Genomic DNA, 27,810 nt, shown 5'->3' with positions numbered 1-27,810 from the left:
TTTAGATTTATTGCTCATACCTTTTAGTTTAATTATGGATACATCATTCCAACTGTAGCTTCTTCTGTGCAGTCAGGGTCTACAGAGGCTACTACGCTAAAAGTCTGAACGATTAGGTTCACGTAATCCAAAGGAAAGCCAAGTGTTTTGGATCCCGCAACAAGCTTAATCAGACTTAATCAGGCCAAGGGTTAATAATTTATTAGGTTAATAATCAACGAGACTAGTTATAATAATTCAATTTAATTAACAACAAAACATTAGTACACAGCTGTAACAATGCGTTAACTATGCTAATTCAATTACTTTAAGACTAATACTTAGTATCTTTAAATGCGGAGCAGCGATACATAATATAATTTAACTGTTAGCTATTAAATAAATAAATAAATTAGTGCTATTTACAGTGCTCGTGGGTACCTCAGAAATCGAGTTAACAATTAATGTTTTTTTTACACTGGCAATCGAGCTATTACACTATTTCTGTCACTCATTATTCCATTTTTGAATTTGACAGCTTGCAAAATTTGACAACGTCAAACGTCAATGTCACTTCAAAAACTAACAAAAACGATTAGACGGTGTTTCTTTCGTAATGAAAGTACAAGTACATTTCTTGTTCAAAACCATACATATGGCTTGATTTCCAAAAATCGTGTAATAGATCTCTGATTCACGTTATCCGTGTGGAAGCTGCAACCTCATTCATCTGTCCGCCGTCACGATTAATCCTTTTTGACGATAGTCTGAAATTGGATTTAAATTTTAATGTAACAGTTATTATAGGTCTACTAGAATCTGATGGCAAAAAAAAGTAAAAAAAATAGCGATTTTCATATGGCAACAAAAAAAAAATGTCATCTGTCAAAATTGTAATTTCGAGGAATTGTTTTTGGTTTGGCTTCAAATTTCCTTTAGAAAGTGGTGAAAATGTCGAAGAAACCTCTTCGATCGCAAGCAAGAAATATTATTTTCAATGTTTATCAAAGAATAATAATTGATGAACAAGGTGCAGAACAAACACAATCGATATTGAGCCATGTGCAAGCGTTGACTGGTTAGTAGGAATGACACGTCTTGATACTTTGGTTTATTGCATTTTCACATATATTATGCATACTAAACTTTAGTTTATTTCAGGTGTTTTAAGACGAATTGTTGCTGAAGGCAGATCTAACAGAGGCGTATTTAGCACGCCCGATAAAAAGAAGAAAGGTGGAAAAAATACTGCGTCTTCCTCGTCTTCCTCTTCCGATGAAGACTTTTATGGATGTGCAGTATTTGGAACCATTTTCAAGTTCTGATAGCCTATAATTAATTTATGAATTCATGAACAGAGTCATTGGAGTTTTCATCTAAATTTCGAACCCCACGTTCGCCACAGTAAGATTTTCAAACATTACCTATCCATGATCATTGCATAAATTTTTCTATTTGCATGTATTACAAACAGAATCAGCCGCTATAAGAAAAAAAAGTATCAAAACGCTTTACTCCAATTTTCCCAGTATTGCTAGCGTCAATTTCTTTTTTCCCTTTTTGCTATCAGATCCTGGTAGACCTATACTTTCCAAGTGATCGAAATTCAACCATAAACGGCCGTCTGGTGTAGTGGTAAGTGACATGGTCACTACACAAGGGGGTCGCGGGCAAGGGAAAGTATTTGTATGAAAAATATAAATGTCTTTTCCAGGGTTATGGATGTGTCTTAAATATATGTATTTGTATAATAAAAATCTTACATTTATTTCCGTTATCTGGTACCTGTAACACAAGTTCTTTACGAACTTATCACGGGACCAGTTAACGTAGTGTGATTGTTAGTAAATATTTATATTTATTTATATTTATAATTACTATCTTGAAAACTTAGATTTATTTGATCTCATACTATTATCCATTTTGTAATTTGTTTGGTTAAAGATGTATACAAGATCGTGTGTTCGTCAAAAACCTACCCGTGGGGATTAGACTTTCACCATGAGTTATTCTGATTATAATTTTCTAGGGTTTGATTTTTATTACACGATGTTATTCTTTCACCGTGAAAGTCAATCGTGAACATTTGTTAAGTTCGTATTTCATTAGGAAAATTGGTGTGGCCCGTGGGAACACTTATTCTTTGGGCCACGATGACACAAAAGTCACGCCCTAACGCTAATTAGTCACGATATTTGTTAGACAAGGATAGAGTGTTAAGAAGCAGTTTTTTTTTATTGCTTAGATGGGTGGACGAGCTCACAGCCCACCTGGTGTTAATTGGTTACTGGAGCCCATAGACATCTACAACGTAAATTCGCCACCCGCCTTGAGATATAAGTTCTAAGGTATAGTTACAACGGCTACCCCACCCTTCGAACCGAAACGCATTACTGCTTCACGGCGGAAATAGGCGGGGTGGTGGTACCTACACGTGCGGACTCGCAAGAGGTCCTACCTTTAGCTATAAACATAACTAAACATTCTGTGCTGTACTCAGTAGAAGCAGTCTAAGTAAAGCATAGTATTATCGTTGTAAAATCATAGCACAGTTAAAACATTAAGCCCAAAGAGGTGTGGGACTTTCAGTAAGCTAATGAGAAATTTATCTTAATAAATTTCCTGTGCGCTCTAACTAGTTAGGTACTTATTACACTGAACTTTGATCTTTGGATTTGCAGTCATATACACATGTTAGTTAGTGTTGTGAAACTATTTTGTGGAGTGAAGTGTTCAAGATTACCAAGAATAAAGGTGAAAGGATCGAGGACTTTTGAAATCAGTTGAAATTATGCATAAGGCTTGGGTCGTTGTAAGTGGTGCATTGCGCTGCGGAATTGGTTCTGTAGTGTCGGTAGAGCAATCTAGATCAGTGTTTCTCAACTACTTTGCTGCTCAACTGTACCCTTTTGTGTTCTGCTAAATTTTAGAAATCTTAGAGTAAAGTTTAAAGCGGAGTGAATTGTAATTAATCTTTAATGCACCCGAAGACCCAGTCCAAAGAGTTTTCTACATCTGACTCAAGTTTTGATCGTCTCTCCTGCACCATGCTCTGAAAGAGACCCTAATGTCCAAAATATTGCAAGTCCTTCGTGCCGTCATCCATGTCTTAAATCAAAGTAGCAATGCATGCCACCAATAAATAGCATGTCAATGATATTGTTACGTCATTAAGCGTAACGCCATGTATCGCCGAATAGCCGAACGAGTATCGAAATATCTAGTAACATCTAGAACGCTCGAGAAGTACAACGCCATCTATTGCCAGATAGCGGAAGCACACATCGAAGGTACTTGACGTGTAAGGAATGAGTTCGACGATTCTAGGGATGTCGTAACGACTACAAAAGCTTTGCAGAGATGGCACGCAGTCAGTTAGTAATCGGAGCTACTCGAAGCGAGACAGCGAGCTGATCACCTGAAGCGAAGCGGAAGAAGTGAATTGAGAATTTTAAAGTGTTTGTGAAGTGGTCTTAGTGTTGTATACAACAGTTTTAAGTTGCACTTCGGTAGATTTTTTTACTTATCACGAACCTCAGCGAGTAACAATATATACGATAAAGCGTGGGGGAGAGCACGCAATCTTGTGCAACGTTGATGATTATGCTATCGGAGCAACAAACATCGACGACGACTGTGATGCTTCGGTAACTCAAAAAGCTAACGATCTACTTGCAGACTTTCTCGAGGATCGGGGTTTCTCGGGGATACCGTAGGCTGGTAACTTTGACCTAAATGCCAGACGCTGTCGAAGGCCTTTAAGATCAAAAATCACAGCTTAAGCTTCGTCCTTGGTACCCAAGGCTTCGCTCAACGGTGTGTAAGGTATACAAGAAGGTCGCCAGGTGGGCGACCGCAACGGAATTTTTACTGATCAGCTGGCGAACCTCAAGATGCTTCAGGAGTTGCGTATATAAATACGCTTATTCGCTCAATCAACTTGGAAGCCAAGCAAATTAAAGCAAGAAGCCCAGTTACTCTTCTTGGGGATAAAGTAGGTGGTCTTTTTTCATAGAAGACGGAACCTTGTTAGTGGTACAAGAGAGGTGTTAACTAAGAGGCGCATGTTTGACAAAACCACTGCGAAGATGCGATCTGATCCACTCAATTTACGTACGTTTAGATGTAGCGATCCACAATGGGAGCTTTAGAAGAAGGAAGGGATAAACGCATCCCCTGAAACACCATGTCTTTATGTCCATCCGCGCACACATCAGGATGATCAAAGGAAAAGCAGCAAAAAATACCGCCCAACTCTTTGGCATCTAGTTATGGTTCGTTGCGAGAGAGCGTTATGGCAGCACGGATAAGTCAGTAATCAGACGATCCAAGTGGACCGTCCACCTCCACACTATATTCAGCTGGGTGAGTGGTCAACAGTATGCTTAGTGCGAGTTTTTTAACGTTCTCGATAGCGTAAAAGTTAGCTCATATTTGTATGGAATGGGATCGTTTGCGTACGTTTGCCGCTAGGGGCGCTGTTCCAACTGCATACAAAATTGGCTTAACTTTTACGCTATCGAGAACGTCAAGAAACTCGCAATAAGCACACAGAACGTTCAACAAAGAAAGCTCGTATCTTTCAATATCTGGAACAGGGTAGGGCTGTGTCACCAGCTGGGAGAGGCTGTAGGCCAAGGCTGAAGGCTAATGCTTCTAGAACGCAATCACTTTACATCTTGAGTGTTAAAGTTTCCAAGGACCACCACCTCCGCAAAAAAATACTGCTGAAGCACGCGGTCAGACACCTCTGTGTGTCGTAAAATTTTGATATCGTTAAAAGTGTGCTGCGAAAAACTAAAGGTTGAGAATCACTGATTTATACAATCAGATTTCACGACATGGCATCACACTTTGCGCAGCGCTGTCCCATGTGACTCATAAGCAGCTTCGAAAGATCTCACTCCTCACATTCAGTTTGCAATTTCATAACGCTTTTCAGTTTAACTCCGTCGTAAAGCACCAGAATCATAACGAACGTACAATTGATTATTCTTTTTTCAGCTTTATTCATCGGAAATATGCTCTCAAAACGTGGTTCTGTTACGAAATATTATTTTGAATAACAATGGCGATAATTTTAAGGTTCCAATTTATTGAATTATTTGAAAAAAATATATTGCCGTCTGCATTCAATTACACTGATTCATTTTCTTTTGTATTCTAAAGCTGTTATTTCCTTCAATGTTACTTTTAGCTTAGCTTCCGGAATTTGAACTTAAAAAAAAGAATAATAATACAAGAGCTCAAAACTTTATCCCCGTTGAATATCATCTACCTTGGCAAATGCGAGCGAAGTTTTAGCTGTACATTAGGGAATGTCTTAATTTTAACGCATGACAACTTATTGACAAAACTAGACAGGATATTTGTATCTAGACTACGTAGGTTCGTAATTTTGTACAATAGTACAGATCTTACCAAATTTAATGCAGCAATATGACGCAAATTACTAAATTCTATGGCTTTGAGCTTAACAGTAGAGGATGAGAGACCTAAGAAGAAATGGATGGATTCCGTGAAAGACGATATGTGTAAGAGGGGAGTGAGCGAAAAAATGGTATATGATAGAAGAGTATGGAAGGAGAAAACATGTTGCGCCGACCCCAGGTGACTCTGAGAAGGGCCAAAATAAAATGATGATGATCTTAACAGTAGAAGTAATTTCTAACAAGTGTTAAATACGAATTAATTTCAGAAAGCATGGAACCTGGTACAGAATTAAAACTCCGCCAGTGTCTAATCATTTGATACACCTAACACGAATTGTTCATTACACTGACCTGATATTTCACAATTCTTTACAATTGCTTCTAAATGTTAACGATAACATTACAAATTCCGGTATAACAAATTCACAAAAGAAAAACACAATCTCTTACGGAACAGTCTATCAAACTGAAAACCCCCATAGCATATCTAGCTAATGGATTCTCCGCAAGGCAATCCGTCAATCTTTACATTCAATACTCCGTTCAGTCTTAATTTGTGTATCTCACCGTTTTCAGTGAAAAAGACGGGGCTTTTATCGAAACTCACGAAGGCTGTGTAAGGAGTGCTGTCCAGTTGAAAACAGAAGATATATTGTTACTAGTCTTTATGGCTTTAGATTTTATCTCATCATATATTGTGAATTTAAGTTAACTAGTGGTCCCTTAGTAGTCGGAATTCCACTATAATTAATTGAAATTCTAAGTTTGAACATTATTAAAGTTCTATTGTCAAAGACCATTTTTATTAATTTCATATAGTATTCATAATTCACTATTCACTATTCATAATTAGACCAAAGACTTTAATAATAAACAAAAGTGTCTAAATTTGTGTATGTGTGTCAAATACAATATGGTAGTGTGTGTAATGTTTTTTTATTGATTTAATGTATTTTTTATAATTACAGAAAATATTAACATTCTGCACTCCTTCTCTATATTCTTTATAAGTTTGGGAAATATCATACTCGTGCGCAATTTTCGTAAAAAGGGGTACAAAGTTTTTGCTTCACGTGTTAATATAATAATACAGATTGCACAAATTTGTTCAAATGGTTTTTGGGATGAAGGTTGTGAAGTTTAAAGCCTTTAAGTGTAAATTATTTAGGGTTACGAGGTACACATTTTATTTGTTGGAAAACTATTTGAAGAGCTCATAACTTACGTATTATTAAGCGTCTACTGCACACAGATCTAAACGTGAATGCGGTCACCAAATTTGCGTATAAGGGTAAATGTTGCAGAAATTGTTTTAGAACATCGGTAGGTACTTCAATCCAGTGCATATGTTAGTATTATTTCACTTAATTATTACTGGTGGTAGGACCTCTTGTGAGTCCGCGCGGGTAGGTACCACCGCCCCGCCTATTTCTGCTGTGAAGCATTAATGCGTTTCGGTTTGAAGGGTGGGGCAGCCGTTGTAACTATACTGAGACCTTAGAACTTATATCTCAAGGTGTGTGCCGCATTTACGTTGTAGATGTCTATGGGCTTCAGCAACCACTTAACACCAGGTGGGCTGTGAGCTCGTGCACACATCTAAGCAATAAAAAAAAATAAAAAACTTAAACTTAGAATACTTAAACGAAATATACCTGAACGGAGATGACAGAAGATTTATTGTTATATATAAGACAACTAGCTGACCCGGCAAACGTTGTTTTGCCATATATGCGCCATCTATTGATTACTTACTCAACCCAGTCGAAAGGTATCGACATCTGTTAGAATCATTTGGAGTTAACAGATAATTGTGACTGTCAAATAATAACAGACAAATAATTAGCAATAAATTAAAATTGCGACTATAATTTGAGATTTAAACTATCCTATCTCTCAAGTTGGATCGAACTGCAAATGGTGTGCGAATTTTATTATAATCGGTTAAGTGGTTTAGGAGTCCATTGAGGACAAACATTGTGACACGAGATTTATATATATTAAGATGAAAATAACATAACTGTATTGAAATATAGCTTTGATGAATCTATGATAGCATACGCTTTTAGTGGTTGTCAATCATAAGCTTTGTATTCCTGATTTTCACTTCAAATTAAGATGGCTTTATTTTGATAATCTTTTATCGTAAAATCCCTAAATATCCGTATATTTTATTAGAATTCGTGTTTTTTGATGCAAACAAGTTTCTTCTTTCTTCTTCTTTCTTAAAAGTCTTTTTAAAAGTTATTAATTGGTTTTTAATTCAGTTAGAGAGGTGATTTGATGAAATAAATGCGGAAATATTGATTATAGCAGAAAAGCCATATACAAGTCTAGAATAGGCATCTCTAATTTCATCTCTTACGGTTTTTTGGCTATCACCAATGTAATGAACAAACCAAATTAATCTATGTAAATGATAAACGATAATACAAGTTGAAGAATGATTATTTTTTAATGAAAACAGAAAATTAGGTAAACAGAAAGAAATACAGACAGACAACGTCAAAAAGCCATGAATAAAAACTAAATCAGCTATCAAAATAGCAAAGAGGTCCGCAAAACCAATATTTCCTCATTGAAATGCAAAAAGAGAAAGAAGTCTACAGATGCAAACAACAAATGCAAAGAGATCTGTCTATGTTATTCATGTTGCTGACGTTTAGAATCGATGATAAGTACTTACCACTGGGTGACACCCACTTATTACCCTTTGACGGAAGAATCAGAATATAAGTGTCAATAGTCATAGCAAGTGATTTTGGTAAACTGATTTACAAAATCACACCCAATACAAGTATGCTTTACACTAAACACCCACAGTTTAGAATTCAGAGCGATGCATTTTGTTTAAAATAAGAAGTAGGTTATTTAATAATTAAAGAAAATAAATATGTATCATGCTGTGTCAAGGTGTAGGCTGATTTGTTCTGCAATAAATATAGCAATTAATATCATACCTGTTATGAATACGTGCAGCTATTCCATTACAGAGGCAAGTTTTCAAAAGTCCTGTCATACCCCGCCGAAGCACCCTGGTATATTTACAATTTGGGTTATATATTAGGTTAGAATACCGCCAAACCATTGACAATGTTAGTGTATTATTTTAAACCATTTTAACTTAACGATAAATGAAAAAGGATTGTGTGGTTTTATGAAACCATGGTTAAAAGTGAAACTTTTTTTCACATTATAGACATATAACTCTGACAAATAACATTTACATTAAACACAAAAACAAACAAAATAGCGTGGAGCATTGGCACAAATGAGTCTATACACTACACGGTCAGCTGCTGCGAACTATAGGCGCCGCCATATTAGCCTTGGCTGCTCTGATGAGCGCCTTTCATTTTATCCCTACTCCGCGACCGACCGTCACGCGACATGCAACACACAGACGAAAAAGTTTGAGACGATGTAATAAAAAGTTTCACTTTAATAAAATATATTAGACGAATTTGATTTGGGAAGAAACAGCTTGAGTAATTAACTAGCAGTGCGGAACTAACTAAGTAATGGCTAAAGTCTTAAAGAGATTTTAAATGTATCAGATTCTAAATGTTTGCATTTGTGAATAGATTTTATGAATGAAGAAAGATGGACTAACGCAACGCGGCTGACTGAGTTTTGTCTCTTCCGCTTTAAGCTTAATGCGAATGAACAAAAGTTTAAAATTTGTATTGACACTAGTGTGATTTTCGTGGATTATGGAATGTTACAAAGCATTTACTAACGAATGCGTCAAGAACATTTATTGAAGACGCTATTCTGTCGGTGCATGTGTGCTAATTTTTTTTAATTAATAAATCTGCTGTCAATAAAGATGTTCCGAATTTTAAAGCAACAGAATTTTTTTTTATTGCTTAGCCCATAGACATCTGTGACGTAAATGCACCACCCACCCTGAGATATAAGTTCTAAGGTCTCAAGTATAGTTACAGCGGCTGCCCCACCATTCAAACCGAAACAGGCAGGGTGATGGTATTTACCCGTGCGGACTCACGCGAGATCCTACCACCAGTAATTACGCAAATTATAATTTTGCGGGTTTGATTTTTATTACACGATGTTATTCCTTCACAGTGGAAGCCAATCGTGAACATTTGTGTAGTACGTATTTCATTACAAAAATTGGTACCCGCCTGTGGGATACAAACACCGGTGCATCGTTAGATACGAATGCCCCGGTCATCTTATCCTTTAGGCCACGACGACTTCAGAAGTATAAAACTAATTAAATTTATTCATGCATTCCCACCTGATGAGTGAATAGCTTCTTAAGTCCAATAACGGTGGCCAAAAGTAAAGCGATCTTGGATATAAGGAGAGCCTTCCCGACCATAAGCGTGAGCCCCTTAAAGAACAAAGCGCCGAGGACCCCAATCTTCATGGCTGCCAGACCTATGAAGGGTCCAATTTTGTTTTGCCGGCGACCTGTTTCGATTGCTTTCGGTGCTTTGAGAGATACTCCTGAAATTTTAAATACGACATTAAATTTGCGTTTAGAAGAAAGCTTTTATGTGCGAATTACATCTTGGCTACAATCCCTATCCTATCTACCGCTTTTGCTATTGAATACTTTACAGCTTTTAATATGAATTTAATTCGAACTTAATATAAGAACAGACCGCAAGCAAGCAATAGCTTAAGATTATTTGTTAAAGTTCCGATTCTTCCATTTTGCTCTAAGAGCACCAAAGAGAATTGGTGCTATATTTCACATGAAGTTCAATTTATTGGGATTCACGAGATCAGGTTCTATTTTTAACCGAAGTTCAATATGGTCGTTTGGCGGTGAAGTTTTTGTAATCTCGCATCTTATAACACAGGTACCAATTCAATATAAATAAAATAAGCCCTAATACTATTTATCATAAACCATAAGATGATGTTAATGCATTTCAAAATAACAATAATCTATCGAAGACCTGTTAATGTATATAATTAAATATTCTATTAGCGCACATACTGAGAGCACTCTGAGAACAACCGAAATTAACTAAGATTCCTTCCCTAAGTGCCCTAATTATAATTTGATACGTGACATATAATTACCGTGTACGTAATAACAAGGTATAGAATTATTCAAGGCTTGGTAACTGTAAATATGATAAAAACAGTTTTCATCATGGATTTGGTTTAATCATTTTCTTCTTGGAAACGCTTGCCAAAATCATGATCAAATTGAATTAAATCACGGAAATGTTATGTGGAAGTCCCGGCGATATTAGAAGCGCTCTCTCTCTGGAGGTGGTAGGGACTAGTTTGGCATACTCGTGTTATTTTTAGTTGTCATTACGTGACTAGAATCTATAGTGCTAAGGACTTGCAGCAAAGGTGGAGACGACTAAATTTGTATAGAGGTCTTATTGTGATTATTGTAAGGCTAAGAATTATATTGATTGATTAATTGGATGGTAGCAATTAAAATGGGCAAGGCCGTTCGTCACTTGGCACATCTAATGGGTTATCAATGGGGCAGCCCGAGAGACCAAATCAAAACAGGAAAATTTAATCCAAAATGAGTTGGTTTCGATATCAAAAAATTTAATTTAACATGAATGCAATTTGCGCTTGTATAATGTCAAAGTATATTTAATGTCGGATCCAACAGCGTCACAGTCCTGAGAAGAAATGTCTCAAACATACCTAGTCATTATTGCCATTAGACATGAATACCTATGTTGTTAGTATAAGCAGAAGGACGGTTCATCATCTTGTGACATCTATGAGCTATGAATCCATTTGTACCATTTCTCCAAAACCACTTCTACCCATTTATATTATACTGGCGATCCACCCTCGCTTCGCTTAGGAAACTGCAATTTATTATTGATTTCTCCACTATTTAATGGATATTATTACACGTATAAACCTTCCTCTTCAATCACTCTATCTATTAAAAAAAAAACCGCACCAAAATCCGTTGCGTAATTTTAAAGATTTGAGCATACACAGGGATATAGGGACAGAGAAAGCGACTTTGTTTTATACTATGTAGTGATAAATATACTCAAAAGCACTGTTTGACTTACCAATACCGAAGTTTCCATCATTGTTCTCTTTACCAGACATCACCAGGTCCGCGTTGTTCAGTAGCCTGTACCTCAGAGACCTGGTGGTCGCGAAGTTCCATAGCTTATCCATGATAAGTTGTTGGGCTTGGTCTTCGATAGTCGAGCCGGCTCTGGCTAGGGATTCTGGTTTCACTGGCAACGACGCTGCTGCGCCATTACTAGAAAGTAATAGTCCTTTTTTTAAAGAGGAATTCGAAGCTCTGCTCACAGTGTGCTTCGTGGTAGGAATAGGTATGATGGTCATACAACTACATTATGCCTCACCACCACAAATTACACCTTTTTATTTGTGGCCCTCATATTTGTTGCGTTATTAAGTTTCGAGTTACGATTTGTGTAGTAATGGATGTCTAAGGTGTATTTTTTTTATTGTATAGATGGATAAACGACAGTTAAAATACTATCTACTTCCATTTGGCTTCATACAAAAGAAGATCGTCGATATTTACAGGATTGTTGAAAATTCCGTTCTAACGAATGGTTTAAAACCTTTGGGTCTACGAAAGGACTTTCATTATTTGTTCTATTTATATTTGTATTGTATATTGCACGGAGAGTGCTCTGGGGAATAGGTTGAGATGATCCAATCACCTCATTTTTATTTACTCATTTATTTATTTACACTTCATGCATTGTATACATTGGCGGACTTAATAATTGAGGCATTCTCTAGTTTTCATCCAAAGGGAATTCAGAGGGAAAAATGCATTGAACTATAAATTTTACCATCGCACTGCCCGTCATTGGAGTAGTGTTCACCCATACTACATAGAACCACAGCGTTAATCCAGTAGTGTGCTTCTGGAGGTATTTTCTGCCACGTACCGATGTGAGTTCCTCTCTGTGTTTCCTCTCTTCAAATGAGGTTTGTGGAGGGTACGCAATGGTGGGCAGCGAATTGATTGAGCTCCTGGCTTTACTGGCATCCATGAGCCACGGCTACTACTCAGTATCAGACAAACCCACTGAGTTTCTCGCCGGATCTACTTAGTGGGTCGGATTTCCAATCCGGTGGTAGATTCTGCGAAGCACTGCTCTTGCTAGGGCCAGTGCTAGCAATACCTCTGGTTTGAGAGCTCACCTACACGCTAGGGTAACGCTGATATAGCCTCTCAAGGCTATTAGCATAGGTATGGGAAAAAATACGCCATCTTGCTTTTCTCTGTCATCCTTTTTTTCCTTTTCTTACCGTTTTCTGTCACTCACATCTTAACGGTCCGTTCCACAGGAGATATAGCTAACACTGGTCCTAGCAAGAGCAATGCTTCGCAGAATCTACCACCGGATCGGAAACGCGACCCACTGAGAAGATCCGGCGAGAAACTCAGTGGGCTGTGTCTATGGGTCAGTTTATCGTCGCTTGCGAAGAAGGGTTCGGCGAGAACGGTGCTTGAGGTACCTAAAAGCACCGTTAATAGATCGGGAAGATGGCGTAGATGATTGAATGAGCAAGGCTTTAAAAAGATGTCACTAATTTTTAATATAATAACAGAGAAGATTTTAGAAGAGAGCAATAAAATTGCAACAGTGGAATAGTTTTATTTGATGTGCCATGATCCCAATTCTACATATATATTTAAACATTTATATAAGTATGTTTATTATTCTCTGGTATCCATCTACCTTCAGAAATATTAACAAAAAGCACAGATTTATCAAAATCAGCCGGCATTTTGAACATTGTACTCGCTTTACCACGAATAATTGAATTAGCATCCAAACGACGTGAATACGTAAATGCAGCCGCAGGAACCGTAATGGAATTATTATCTAAAATATACATATAAAAAGGACGTTTGTCATTGTTATTGCCAGTTTTTTCCAGCAAGAAAGCGCCTTTTACTATCTCTTCACCCGTCACCGCAGCGGAGTTCGTTTCTGACATTGCTGATATTCGATATGAGCGACGATAACCACTCACCATCAGTTGAGCCATTAATTTATGTTTTTTTTATCATTGCTTAGATGTGTGGACGAGCTCACAGCCCACCTAGTGCTCATGGTTACCGAAGCCTATGGACATCTACAACGTAAATGCCGTCATTCACCTTGAGACATGAGTTCTAAGGTCTCAATATAGTTACAACGGCTGCCCCACCCTTTAAACCGAAATGCATTATTGCTTACAACATAAATAGGCGGGGCGGTGGTACCGACCCGCGCGGACTCACAAGAGGTCCTACCACCCGTACTTATATTGGCAATAATAATGTAAAAGCCTCCCTAGAAAGGCGTAGCTCCTTCACAGCAGTAATAGCCTCATTAGTCGTAGCTATCAGTCCAAACTTTTAACAGAACTAAATAGCCATAAATTTTATGAAATGTTTCACTGCATTTCTGCGTATTAACCGAAACAAATCCACAAACAGCTACAGGTACACAGCATGCAGAATATTCTGTTCAATCTGCATCGGGTCATCCAGGCATCCTCTGATGCGCTTACAAAATTTGTGAAATGTGAATTTTATTTGGGAAATATGTTTCGGTATAGCCTTTGAGAATTCGGTTATATTGTAAAATAGGTCCGTGATATCACTATTCCGCTGAATTTAGTTTGGTGGTTTGTAACAAACCTATTTCAATAAGATAGCATTGATTTGGAATTGGCCATCATTAGCTGGTTTATATTTTGGTTTTAAGAACATTGTAATTTTCATCGTCTAACTTTGCTTGGACTGGGAATAGACTATTTCTTTTGACTTTCTCTTATTAGTTTTCTATTGTTTTTTTCTGTGTGAAAGACAATAAATGATTTTATTATTTTAGATTATTAAATTATATGTTATACGAGAAACCTTATAAAGGCTCTGATGGTCTATGATTATCCTTAATTACTCGGCTAATAAGACAATAAAGTATTAGATTCCAGATGGGCTGTGAATTTACCTATCCACCCATCAACAATACGTATGACAGTTGGATAATTGGTCATCATACCTCTCATCGACAATCAAGACGTCGTCACTGATCTGGACTGCGGCAGTTTTCAGCATCCTATCGACGTATCCGACCAGCTCGTGGACGATGCATGAGGATGTATCTCGGGCAGCGCACTTGGCACTCAACCCCCGCTTGATGGTCTCTTCGGAGGGCTGGAAAAGAATTGTTAACCAAAGTTTATTACCCAAAGACCAATATAACCAAAGAATTTTATGGCTGTATATTTATTTGCCACCCATAGAGCCTATGTTTTTTTTTTTGTATTGCCGTTGCAGGCAGATGAGCATACGGCCCACCTGATGGTGTTTGGTTACTGTCGTCCATGGACTTCAGCAAAACCAGGGGCAGAACCAAGCCAATGCCCAAAAATAGCTTATATCCTCCCTTAGCTATCGCGCAAGTTACGTTTCACTAGTTTTTAACAGAGATAAAAAAAACTTAAGATTCCTAAGGTTTTCGTCAGACATATTATACTGTTGAATTTGTTAATAATTAGCTATTAAATATATACGAAAACCTCACATACGTTTGGCTAAATTATTCGGCAATTAACATTTTTTTTTCCTGAAAATGTAGTCTATACGTTTAGGTGATGTTACAAAAGCAAGTATGCGATATTTTTGAAAGGCCATTAACGCAATGTTATTTACAAAAGCTTCCCAATAATTAGCTTAATTAAGCCGAAAAAAATTAGCTTGCAATAAATCTACGGACCAATGTAATTACATAAAATCTATAAAATTAAGCAGTAAATTTTTCTAACGCGAAAATAGTCGTAAATATGAAGTCGATTAGGTTTTCCGCACACAAAATAATAGGAAACCAGATTCGAACTGCTTTAATTTGGGTAGCCGAGCTCACACCAACTAAGATAGCTATTGCATCAACAGGGCAGTAGAGGCTTATGGATGTCAGAAATATTAGGGGTACAGCAGTGCCACTTTTTCGGACACATCGTCCGAGTCTGGGAGACAGACATGAATTAGGTCGTGGGCAGAATGCATGCAACCATACGCAAGCGGTGCGCATCCTTGGTACGCAGAGTACGGGCCAGCTCCAACACGGTCCTGGCCATGATTGCAAACAGACTGGACTGCTCCTATATAAGACATTGTTGTAATAAGCACCTGTCTCTCATTAATCTAAAAGAGTGACTGGTATGGTGGCGGTTACTCAGTTAACATTATTTCATTATTTATTGTATTACTTCCTTTATTAATTTTAATTTTATATTAGTAGTTGACAATTTTAATTTTAATAATTTTGATTTGGTTTCATTTTTGTTTGTTTCTGTTTTTAGTTATTTTGATAAATTGTAATTTTAGTTTTACTGTATTTTGTATTTATGTTGTAGTTATGTGAAATTTTATGGGCTTAAGTTGCCCGAAATAAACGCATTTCATTACATTTCATTTCATTTCAGAACACTAGCCAGATGGTGAGGTCTGGTTAAGGAAGTGGTTGGTGGTAGTCTATACCATGCGGTCTATGCCACCCATGATCGAACACTGTGTTAAAAGAAAGGAAAGGAAAGTCACATGTGGTCGAGATCTTCAGTTTTCAGGGAACGATGAAGCAGAAGAAGAGCCACCGCCCAAAGATAAGGACTCTCTTCAAAACCTATTTGAAGAAGAATAAACCATAGTACTTGGGGAACATGGCTCAGTGAAGTTTGTTCCAATTTTGGTTGATACGTTGAAAAAATTACTTGACTGATCTTTAGCCATTACGATCACCATAAGCTCTACTCTAGTGACGGATGAAGGTAAAAGGAGGTGAAGGCCATCATTGGCTCTTAAAGCGACAAATGACCGCCGACCCTAATGGAAGGCGTGCCGGAAATGCTACCATTTCTCAGCGACCAACTGTACATAATTCCTGACCCCAAATAATCTAGGTAGCACTTATAGTCGGAACGACCCCTCGTGTTTTTGAACGCTTTATGGTATAAATAAACGCGAACACGATTAAGCTTTTTCCATTTAATATATATTTGTGGGGAAAGCGTTTCGAACTAAAAGAATAAGTTCGAAAAGAATAAGTTGTTCTATTGTATCTTATGCTTTTAAGATGAGTCTTCGTCGATTGGTGATGATAGGATTATGGACCCGCTAATGTATATATTTTTAACCCACAGATATATATAGCCCACTGAGTTCTCGCGGAATCTTCCCAGTGGGTCGCGTTTCCGAACCGGTGGTAGATTTTGCGAAGCAACTCGCTCCTGGCCTTTTCATTTTTCATTATTATTATTATTTTTTTAATTGTATTTTTTGACTTGTTTTTTCTTTTATTGTAAATATTTTTATTTATTTAAAAAAAAAAGTATTTGAGAAAAAACAAAAAGCCCGCTGTGTTTGTTTCGCCGGTTCTTCTCAGGACTGTGGGTTTTTTTGGAACCGGTGGTAGAGTTAACATTGTTATTTGTATTTTGACATTGAACAAGTGTGTCATACTGACATCTAAGTTGCAATAAATGATTTTGAATTTGAACTGCTCTCCTACTAGTTCGGTGAATCTAGAATAGCCCCTCGAGGTTACTAAAATAGGTAGAACCAACCAAAAAATCTTGACTAATTATAATCTCTCAAAGAGTAAACGAGCGAACTGAAAGACCAGACTAAGCACTTTACAAGATACTGATTGTGTCGCATCGCTTTTAAGCAGCAGCGTGAATTAATGCTAACACCCTAGAAGCCTTTACTTAATAGCTTAAGTTAGTCGATAATGATCTTAACTCACAATCAGTTGGACCGTTACTATGAATGGCTTGAATTAACACCTCTAAAGTTTGCCGTTAATTTTCGACCACGAAATCAAATTAAGACATTATTACGTCGGTTTCATTTTGATATATCTGTTAAGATTAACAAAATATAATTGGGAAAGATGAAAGAATAGCATGTGTATACTCGTATTGTTTAATAATTAATATTATATTATTATAATTAATATAAGTCATCTATATATATAAAAAAGAATTGCTGTTCGCTAGTCTCGCTAAAACTCGAAAACGGCTGGACCGATTTGGCTAATTTTGGTCTTGAATTATTTGTGGTAGTCCAGGGAAGGTTTAAAAGGTTTAGATAAATATGAAAATGCTTGGATTTAAATAAAAATAACAATTTTATTTTCCCTTTGACGTGTCTCCCGTCGGACGGATTCCTTTTCTTTGTGTCTTTTATTTATCGATTGAGGCACTACGAAGTCTGCCGGGTCAGCTAGTTATAAATAAAACACAAGATTACCTTATGCAGAAATGAGCTTCTTAGCTAAATATAGTCAAGCTGAAGTTACGGATATCGTTTAGAAAATAAATTAACTATTCTAATGGAGTTGAAGTCGTTGTGGCCTAAAGGATAAGATGCCCGTGCACTCTTATCGAGCAATGCGGTTGTGCCGGTGTTCGAATCACGCAGACAGATACCAATTTTTTTTTAAAGGACCTAATTTGCACTGTCTTTCACACAAATTGCACGACGAAAGTATAGTCTGCGGTTTTAAAAAAAAAAGGGTGCGCGTGCAACTTGGTGCACATGTGAGAAGTTAAACTTCTTTTGCGGTGTGAGGTAATGTTGTTTTCATTATTTCATTATTGTTCATTTTTCTTCCTTAAATCAAATTCCTGTTGTAATATGGAATGCTGTGTATAAAAGAAATGGCGTCTTCACCATTTATATTATCATCATCATCAACAGCCCACAGTCGTCCACTGCTGGACATAGGCCTCTCCCAATCTACACCACTGAGCCCGGTCTGCGGCTCTCCTCATCCACTTCTTGCCAGCCACCGTGCGGAGGTCATCGCACCATCTATATTATATATATTTTAAATTGTATATAGAAATAATAAAATATATTTTTTAATTCTTCATTAAACATAAAATACAAGATAGTTAATATTATGTTACTGTCTACAGGAGCGATGAGAAACTAATAACAAGCTACCTAGTGGTTGAAGCCCGTAAACAGAACGTGTATAAGAGAAAAGTCCTAACTCGCTCTCTCCCTCTCTCCAAGGTCGAGTGGTTCGCGAGACGCTGTCTATTTTCTCACTCTCACTCGTCCTAAATTGTATCTTTTGTCTTTATCTGTAACGAATCTGTCGCAAGTTAAATTTTACTCTCAACGCGCCTAAAGAAGTTTCACTTCACAAAACGCAATGTGGTAGCGCGTATTCTATGCCCGCATTGGTAGGTACCACCATAGTGCATATTTCGGGAAGAAACAACTTGATTTTAATTTCGTCTGAAAATCACTACATAGTATAAAACAAAGTCGCTTTCTCTGTCCCTATATCTGTCTGTCCCTTTGTATGCTTAAATCTTTAAAACTACGCAACGGATTTTGTTGCGGTTTTTTTAATAGATAGAGTGATTGAAGAGGAAGGTTTATATGTATAATAACATCCATTAAATAGTGGAGAAATCAATAATAAATTACAGTTTCCTAAGCGAAGCGAGGGCGGATCGCCAGTATAATATAAATGGGTACGAGTGGTTTTGGAGAAATGGTGCAAATCGATTCATAGCTCATAGATGTCACAAGATGATGAACCGTCCTTCTTCTTATACTAACAGCACAGGTATTCATGTCTAAAGGCGATAATGACTAGCTATGTTCAGACATTTCTTCTCAGGACATCCACTTCCCAGGAAATACTGTTATCAATAATAAATTACAGTTCCCTAAGCGAAGCGAGGGCGGGTCGCTAGTTTATAATAAGCTCTTTAATTCATAAAAGAAAGCATGTATGCACACCATTAATTACTGGCGAAATGTGAAGCCGTTAATTGCCGTAACTAACTGTCAGTGCAGTAGCGATGCATTCATGCGCGAGTCACAGTCGATGCGGCTAAACTACACACAGGCGATCTGTTCCGATGATTTGTTGGACATGTTACAAACAATAATTATAAATTTTCACTTAAAACTATGTAAGCTTAGATGTATATTTTTTTGTTACTTAATAATATTATGTACATATGTACACATTTTTCATTATTGCAATTTTATTTTTATATATTACTAGCTGACCCGGTAGACTTCGTAGTGCCTCAATCGATATATAAAAGACCTAAACTTTTGTATAAAATAAACTTAAAACAGACAAAAGGCATCGTCCGATGGGGGACACATGAAAGGAAAAACAAAATTGTAATTTTTATTTCATTCCGAGCATTTTCATATTTATCTACCTTTCAAACCTTCTCTGAACTTCAAAATTAGCCAAATCGGTCCGGCCGATCTCGAATTTTAGCGAGACTAATGAACAGTAATTCATTTTTATATAGGTAATTATATAGATTAATTAAAATAAATTACGGAATACTATAACGAATCTTCTTGTTTACGTAACTAAAGCTAACACTAGCAAAATAAATATTCAACTATTACTTATGAAGATTTCTTAAGTTATATTATGTTCTTGTTAATAGAATCTCACAACACGTATTATGATATGTAGTGCTTTCTCTCTGTTTGTTATGCGGTCATATGAATGTAAAAATGACCTTATTTCAATACGTTATTAGAAATACCAAAAAAAAATTATCATAATGAAACATAACTATGATTTTGTGACGGCAAACATTATTTTATACTGAGATACTTTAGATTTGTGGTTAGTTTAAAAAATATAAATATGCAAGCACCGAACAAAATACGATGATTTAAGTCAATCAATCAATTGTAATTAATCAAGCCGATGTAACCGAATCGCAATTAACGTGTTAAGTTTAAAATAACTAATGCGATCGACTTATACCAAAGTTGTATCATTAATAAAGGACTTCAAACTGTAGTGAGTCAAGTATTCATGTTTTTTTATAAAGATTACTGGTAGCGCGATGGCTTTTCAGTTTCACAAGGACAGGTGGGCGAGCAAAGGGTAAGCCAGGAGGCATGGGATTTGCTAACGGCTGCCCTAAAAACTCAAGAGCAGCTTGCTTCGCGAATGAATCTAGTATCAGATAGAAATCGCGACCCGCTGAGAAGACCCGGCGAGAAACTTATTGCCTGACCTGTCTGATGGTCGAACCAAAGGTCCGTACGTCCCTAATTATATCGAAGGGGTAATGAGGCGTTGAAATAACCAAGCCGTATAATATGGTGCTTGAACAAATGAGTTCTAATTTAGACGGTAATCCCTTTTACTAATATTTGGGCCTATTGTGAGTCCCCACTTATAAAAGTACGCCGACTATCTCTGCCGCAAAGCGTTCGTCCCAATTTTGATAGTAGGTCAGCTATTCCATACATTTGAGTACGAGCACAAGTTTTAAGATAGGTAGTGTTGTTTACATATATGGACTGCACATACACTGTTTTAATACGTTTATGTTTTTTTTATAGCTTTGGTTGGTGGACGAGCTCACGGCTCACCTGGTGTCAAGTGGTCACCGGAGCCCATATACAGCTACAACGTATATGCCGACACTTGCTTCGGGAGCTAAGTTCTAAGGTCTCAGTTGTAACAGTACAATAGCTGCCCCGCCCATTCAAACCGAAACGCATTACTTCTTCACGGCAGAAATAGGCAGGGCGGTGATATCGACCCCTGCGGACTCACAAGACGTCCTATCGCAAGGATGTTTTCTAATAATACTGCTTTCACTGTTTTGCGGCTAGATTAGTTCACGATCAGTTGTCAATTGGGTATCGAGGACTAAAGATGCTCATTACCAGCCCCTTTGAGAAGTGACGTCAAACTAAATTGTGTTTATAAATTTGCTACCCACCCGGCTTGGCTCGGATTCATTCAATCGACTACGCAATTAGCAATCACGTGTATTTATAATTTTTTAAAGTACAATTTTCATAGATGATCTTATTCGCTTTTTAATTAATAAAATTTCTATATCTCCTACGAGATTCGGACCTCAGAATAGTCGCATGGGTCAACATATAACGTTTAATTTTCCACTCAACAAGGCACCGGCCAAACATGGTTCAAATGAAACTTGACCGCATTAAAAACCCTCCAAATTCCTATAAGATCTCGCTCCAATCAATTTGATTTTTATAATAAAAGACAGCTTTGATAAAGGCTTTAAAAGACCCTCAACCGAACTTGCCGATAAGTTATTAAATTTCAATCTCTTTCAACGAAAGCTTTATAATGATTAATATTCAAACAATTGAATGGAAGGTTAAAAGGGTCAATTCCATTATATTTTTCACTAAAGAGCTCGATAATAGAGACGTATAAGGAGATAAGATACTAAGGACGTATCAGCATCGCCAGGAGGTGGCGTCCTTTAGGCCATGACAAATTCAACAACCATCCGGCCTGTTTCTAACGCGAAGCTGTCATGCATTGCAGTTAGAAGGATGGGGTATTCCTTACACAATATAACTAAGACTTAAGCCCCAAGATCAGTGGAAGTATTCACGTTTTGATTTTTAATGAGCCCCATAACCCCCATTACACACTTTAATCAGATGGACGCTAGCTTCTTCGCAATCTAGGAAATAAATAATGAATTGCTTAAGAAATATAAGTGCCTCGACTCGAATATTCTGAAATAATTATTTTTACTAATTTTTTTATTTTATTTATTTTAATTATTTTTACTGGTGGTAGGACCTCTTGTGAGTCCGCGCGGGTGGGTACCACCACCCTGCCTATTTCTGCCGTGAAGCAGTAATGCGTTTCGGCTTGAAGGGTGGGGCAGCTGTCGTTACTATACTTGAGACCTTAGAACTTGTATCTCAAGGTGGGTGGCGCATTTACGTTGTGGATGTCTATGGGCTCCAGTAACCACTAAACACCAGATGGGCTGTGAGCTCGACCACCCATCTAAGCAATAACATTTTTTTTATCTAAGAACTACGAAATAGCTAAACAGACCTAGATAATCACTGATTCGTCTTAAAGCACGTTTTTGCTAACAGTAATGTGCAGTAGTTAAGTGGGATCACTTTATTCGTGTGATGCCGAAAGATTTAATTGTTAAATCTCTATCTTGTAAAACAATTTAAGTCTAATCACAAATTATGTTGTTCACACAACAACTGCTCCACCTAGGAACATACAACATGCCCAATCATTTCTGTAAATTGGTAAAAATTGGCAGGCCATCATTCATGAAACCGTGTTAAGAAAAAATAGGACGCGGTTGTATGGATCAATCTCTTAACGCACCGGGCAATCAGCAGCACCTCTGGCCAATATGATTTCGGAAGTAATTAATCTTAAATTCCGATCATTATCTTTACTTAACTTGAAGCTCAGGTATTTGCCGCGAATTTAAATAGTACACCCCATAATTAGGTTATATTAGTGATACATAAGGTATGGAATAAATGCATATCCTAAAGTTTCAGCAATCGCCAAATTTCAAATCGATCAGATAAATGACTCATGAATACTATAGCCCATTTTTAAATGAAGAACTCACCTCATTACTGATGTCATTTTAATTGACGACGCCAAAACCACAAAATTATTTTTGTATTAAAAACTCAACTCACTGCAATGAAGGGTGCCGAACTCACAAACTCATTTTTGAATTAAGAACTCACCTCATTACTGTGGTCACTGCAATGGACGATCCCAATGAGCCATATTGACAGAAATACCACGGTTTTCATTTTATTTTCGATCAGTGAACAAGTAGAACACCAGGGAGACTGATTTATGAAAATGCAGACTAGTGTTGCGAAGCAAATACAAGCGTGAGTGGTGCTGCACGATTTTAAAAGACAATGCATTTGTGGATCGAGTGGGGAGTTACATATTAATGTGTCTGCAGAGAAAAAAAAGGTTAAATAAATTAGCAAATTCAACCGATTTATATTGACCAAAACGTTAAGAGAAAATTAGTAAAACTAATGTTGAAAATTTTATTGTACTTTCTTTGAATCGTGGGCGACTCAGAATCTGAAAAATGGGCGATTTTTATGATCAGAAATTTTGCTCTGGTATTCATAATTTTGGTATTTTACATTATTTCATATTATGATATATTTTTTGTTCCACCTTTTTAATTAGAACACGATTGACTGATTCACGGCACAAAAGAAATATGTTGGCCCAAAAAAGAGGCTTCTTTACAAAGCACAAGTCCTAATTTACCACGCTTGGGGTCCTGCGGTCAGTTGACCGAAACTCTTAAACAGCTAGCTTCTTCCAAGGAATTCCCTTGATAGACAAGACATTCCAATGGCCGGGAATTCCTGTTTCTAGCTATTTTGAGCCGTGTAAGGGTGCGAATTTGAGTCTCTTTATACTCTATCGTAAGTTTCATACTCTGAGGAGCTTGGGATGCTATGCTACTACTATCTTTTTCTTTTTATCATCATACTTCTCGTAACCGTTCTAAAGTTCCTCCAACTCACCTCGAATCACTTTTTTTTTATTGCTTAGATGAGTGTACGAGCTCACAGCCCACCTGGTGTTAAGTGGTTACTGGAGCCCATAGACATCTACAACGTAAATGCGCCACCCACCTTGAGATATAAGTTCTAAGGTCTCAGTATAGTTACAACGGCTACCCCACCCTTCAAACCGAAACGCATTAATTACTGCTTCACGGCAGAAATAGGCAGGGCGGTGGTACCTACCCACGCGGACTCACAAGAGGTCCTACCACCAGTCACTTAGACCCTTTCAGAGGTCATTACTTCCCGTACTATCAAACTTTAAAGTCTTTCTTTAAACATGGATTAAGCAAAGTAATGTACTTTGGTTTTGTATTTGGAATTACTTGTGGCCGCAGTATCGTTTATCTCTAAAAGCTATATAAAAAAATAGTGCTTTTTGTGCTGTCTTTTGTTATGGGATTTGTCTAGTGGCCTTAAACAACAATTACCTACGCCAAGAAATTCGTGATCAGCGTTAAGCTTGGATATAATTAAATGAAAAAGTACTTTTACTTCAAAGACCATGATTTTTTATTTAATTACGTAATGAACATTTGTAATTCAATTCGCGTGATCACTAATTTTTTTTTCAACTATAATCTATCTATCTATCTATAAATATAAAAATGAATTGCTGTTCGTTAGTCTCGCTAAAACTCAAGAACGGCTGGACTGATTTGGCTAATTTTGGTCTTAAACTATTTGTGAAAGTCCAGAGAAAGTTTAAAAGGTAGATAAATATGAAAATGCTCGGAATTAAATGAAAATAACATTAAATATTTTACACAAAAGCTTAGGTCTTTTATTTATCGATTGAGGCACTACGAAGTCTGCCGGGTCAGCTAGTAATATATAAAAAAATGCGACAGTATGTTGGTTTGCTCGTTCTTGTTTCGCTCAGCGTTGAGACAGCGGATCGTTGTGATATTTTGTATAGAGACAGTTTATGGATCACAGGTTGATGTGGGTTACTTTAATTTTGTAAAGATAATCCTAGAACTGCGATGAATTGTGAGGAATATCTAGCAATTGCAATGGTTAACAAACAAACAGAGATATGATTGAATCAAATGGAATTTCATCAATGTCTGTTACGACTACTATTTAACTCATCTTGTTTAGATTCTATAGATTATCTTTGTCACGAACGATTTAGTTTGAAAAGCCATCGCATTTTCTTTTTCAAACGAGTTCTGAAGGTGTATCTCTGTCGTATACAAAAGCTGGACCGCTCTCACGTTTGTTGTCAATGGACTCCTAGTACCAGGCGGGTGGTGACCACGCCTGTCAATCTAGAGAAGGTAATAAAAAAAGCGATCAGGGGTATGAAATTCAAAGGTATTAAACATGATCGGTAAACGAAAAACTAAAAGATCAAATGAAAAAAACCGTCGTCTCATACATTATTGAAGACGCGCATTACAGCGGGGAAACTGATGAAAAAAAACACTTTGAAGCGATCGTAGGGTTGGCAGGTTTCAAATAATATTGAAATAATTTATTTTAATATTTTTGTTGTTGAGATTACAGTTTAATTATTAGTATTTTTAATTTGTTTTTTGTGTAATATGACATTTCGTTGGTTTCATTTTAATTATAAGAGGATTCCATTATGTACTAATTTAATTAATTTTTTTATCGTTTAGATGGGTGGACGAGCTCACAGCCGACCTGGTGTTAAGTGGTTACTGGAGCCCATAGACATTCACAATGTAAATGCGCCACCCACCTTGAGATATAAGTTCTAAGGTCTCAAGTATAGTTACAACGGCTGCTCCACCCTACAAACCTACTGCTTCACGGCAGAAATAGGCAGGGTGGTGATACCTACTCGTGCGGACTCACAAGAGGTCCTACCACCAGTAAATAACTTATTAATTTTATATTGACGAAATCAGCTGATCTTATACAATGGACGGGCATGTTGTGAGCTTAGACGCGTAAAAAAAAATACTTAAATAGCTCCCGGTTCATTATCAAGACTATTAAAATGTTAAAAAAATATGTAGCCATAGTGATGCCAACTTCATTTGCTAACGTCTCTTATATAGTTATATTTTACTGCTTCAAACCCTCCATCAAATTACGCTGGATGCAAAATTGTCACTCGTAAAAATTTAAGTACGGTTTTCGTAAAAACTTGGAGTAAGGATATAACTGTTAGGCCATGTGTATTTGTAGCAGCCTGTCTTTAATATAAAAACTAATTTGTTACTATAGCTCGCGAAAATGTTTTGATAGTCGTCGTGGCCTAATAGATAAAACGCACCTGTCCTGGTGAAACTGGAAAGGCCTTCGGGCCACCAGTAATCTCTCAATCATAAAAAAAAAAGATAAAACGTCCGGTCTACTTGTATCGAGTGATGCTACGGTGTCACGGACACGTACCAATTTTTCTATTGAAATACGCACTTGATAAATGTTCACGATTGCTATGAATGATGAAGGTGTGATCAAAATCAAATTTACCAACATATAATTTGCATCATTAATAAGTACTCAAAGTTTTAAGGTTTATTGAATTTCCCCCTTAAAGTATATCCATCTTGTTGTCGTCGTATACATTGAAGTCGTCGTGGCCTGAAGGATAAGACGTCCGGTGCATTCGTGTTGAGCGATGCACCGGTGTTCGAATCCCAAGCGGGTACCAATTTTTCTAATGAATTACGTACCCAACAAATGTTCACGATTGACTTCCATGGTGAAGGAATATCATCGTGTAATAAAAATCAAACCCGCAAAATTATAGTTTGCATAATTACTGGTTGTAGGACCTCTTGTGAGTCCGCGCGGGTAGGTACCACCACCCTGCCTATTTCTGTCTGCCTATGCGTTTCGGTTTGAAGGGTAGGGCAGCCGTTGTAACTATACCTGAGACCTTAGAACTTATATCCGAAGGTGGGTGGCGCATTTACGTCGTAGATGTCTATGGGCTCCAGTAACCGTTTAACACCTGGTAGGCTGTGAGCTCGTCCACCCATCTAAGCAGTAATAACAAATGTTGAGTATTAGTGGTATTATATAAGCGGCAGATACCTTGTGTGTGCGTTGTCTAACCACAAAGTGAATACAAGAACAAGGATATTGGGCATTGGTTATCCAGATCAAGACGACTGTAGATTGTCTAGTGCCGTGGTTGGAGGTGACTAAAGACACAAGCTTCCAAGGGTCAAGATGCCGATGAAGTATCGGTTTATAGGCTGGTGTGCATTAGAAATGATACCGCTACGCCACAGTGAAACCACCCTTCGTGCCGGCCCAAATGGTAGGCGATATTATAAAGTAATTGACTATTGTATAGCTTCTATCGGAGCGCACGTCTTTGTAATCTATATATTAATGCGTGAAGCAAAAACTTTGGACATATTTTTACGAAAATTGTGCGGACGAAAGCGTATGAAAGTTCTCTCACTTTTAGAGAATATAGAGAAGGAGCGCAGAATTTTAATCTTTTTTTATTTAGCATAACAAATACATTAAACCAATTAAAAAGCATTACACACACTACATACCATATATTTAACACAACACATATATATGAATATAGATAATATACTGTGTTTATTGTCAACATTTTGTTATTGTTTAAAGTCTGTGGTCAAATAGAGAATATTAATATTATTTTTCTTTAATTTATGTGTTGAACGCGAGCTACATAGTAGGCGTAGTGGGGGTGTCAGGTTATTTTCGTTACGGAATTTCTTGATTCGGTCGCCGCGCTCAAGGCCCGCGATTAAATCTATGCAAATAGCTTAAAAAGCCAGTGGTTACCCTAACGGATGATTACTTATAAATAGCGACGGTGGAAAGCGACACGCGATGCACGAAATACTTTTCATGTACTCATCAATTATGTATTCGTATGTACATTGTGATTTTACTTGAAGTACGCTGAAAATTCGTGTTCACTTTCTTATCGAGACGAGAGCTTGTCAGCGTACGTCAGACAATCGTGCGCTCGGCATCTGTTACACAATCGACTTTAAATCGACGTGGCCTAACTTAACATCA

General features: G+C 37.2%; 1 protein-coding gene and 1 long non-coding RNA gene across 3 annotated transcripts; one reads left to right on the top strand and one right to left on the bottom strand.

Moving 5' to 3' along the window:
* Positions 1-227: 227 nt before the first annotated feature.
* Positions 228-23,112, bottom strand: LOC101740364 (uncharacterized). Of its 2 annotated transcripts, none has more exons than XM_004926052.4 (5): positions 22,960-23,112; positions 14,432-14,586; positions 11,453-11,652; positions 9,676-9,887; positions 228-746 (listed from the first exon to the last, which is right to left on the bottom strand). In XM_004926052.4, exons 1-5 carry the CDS (start codon positions 23,026-23,028, stop codon positions 726-728), a joined length of 657 nt encoding a protein of 218 aa, XP_004926109.1. In that variant the 5' UTR covers positions 23,029-23,112; the 3' UTR covers positions 228-725. The 2 variants fall into 2 exon arrangements, with proteins under 2 accessions (XP_004926109.1, XP_062532355.1); XM_062676371.1 differs by lacking the exon at positions 228-746 and adding an exon at positions 8,373-8,446 and having other exon boundaries at positions 22,960-23,102.
* LOC110385175 (uncharacterized) lies at positions 642-6,401 on the top strand. Its single transcript, XR_002430492.3, has 3 exons — positions 642-1,057; positions 1,141-1,383; positions 5,988-6,401. It is a non-coding gene; the product is annotated as an uncharacterized LOC110385175 (long non-coding RNA).
* Positions 23,113-27,810: the final 4,698 nt, after the last annotated feature.

This window comes from Bombyx mori, chromosome 26, assembly GCF_030269925.1.
Source record: "Bombyx mori chromosome 26, ASM3026992v2".
NCBI classification, from domain to species: domain Eukaryota; kingdom Metazoa; phylum Arthropoda; class Insecta; order Lepidoptera; family Bombycidae; genus Bombyx; species Bombyx mori.
Note: the sequence above shows the minus strand (reverse complement) of the source record. Positions and strands in the feature narration are given on the sequence as shown.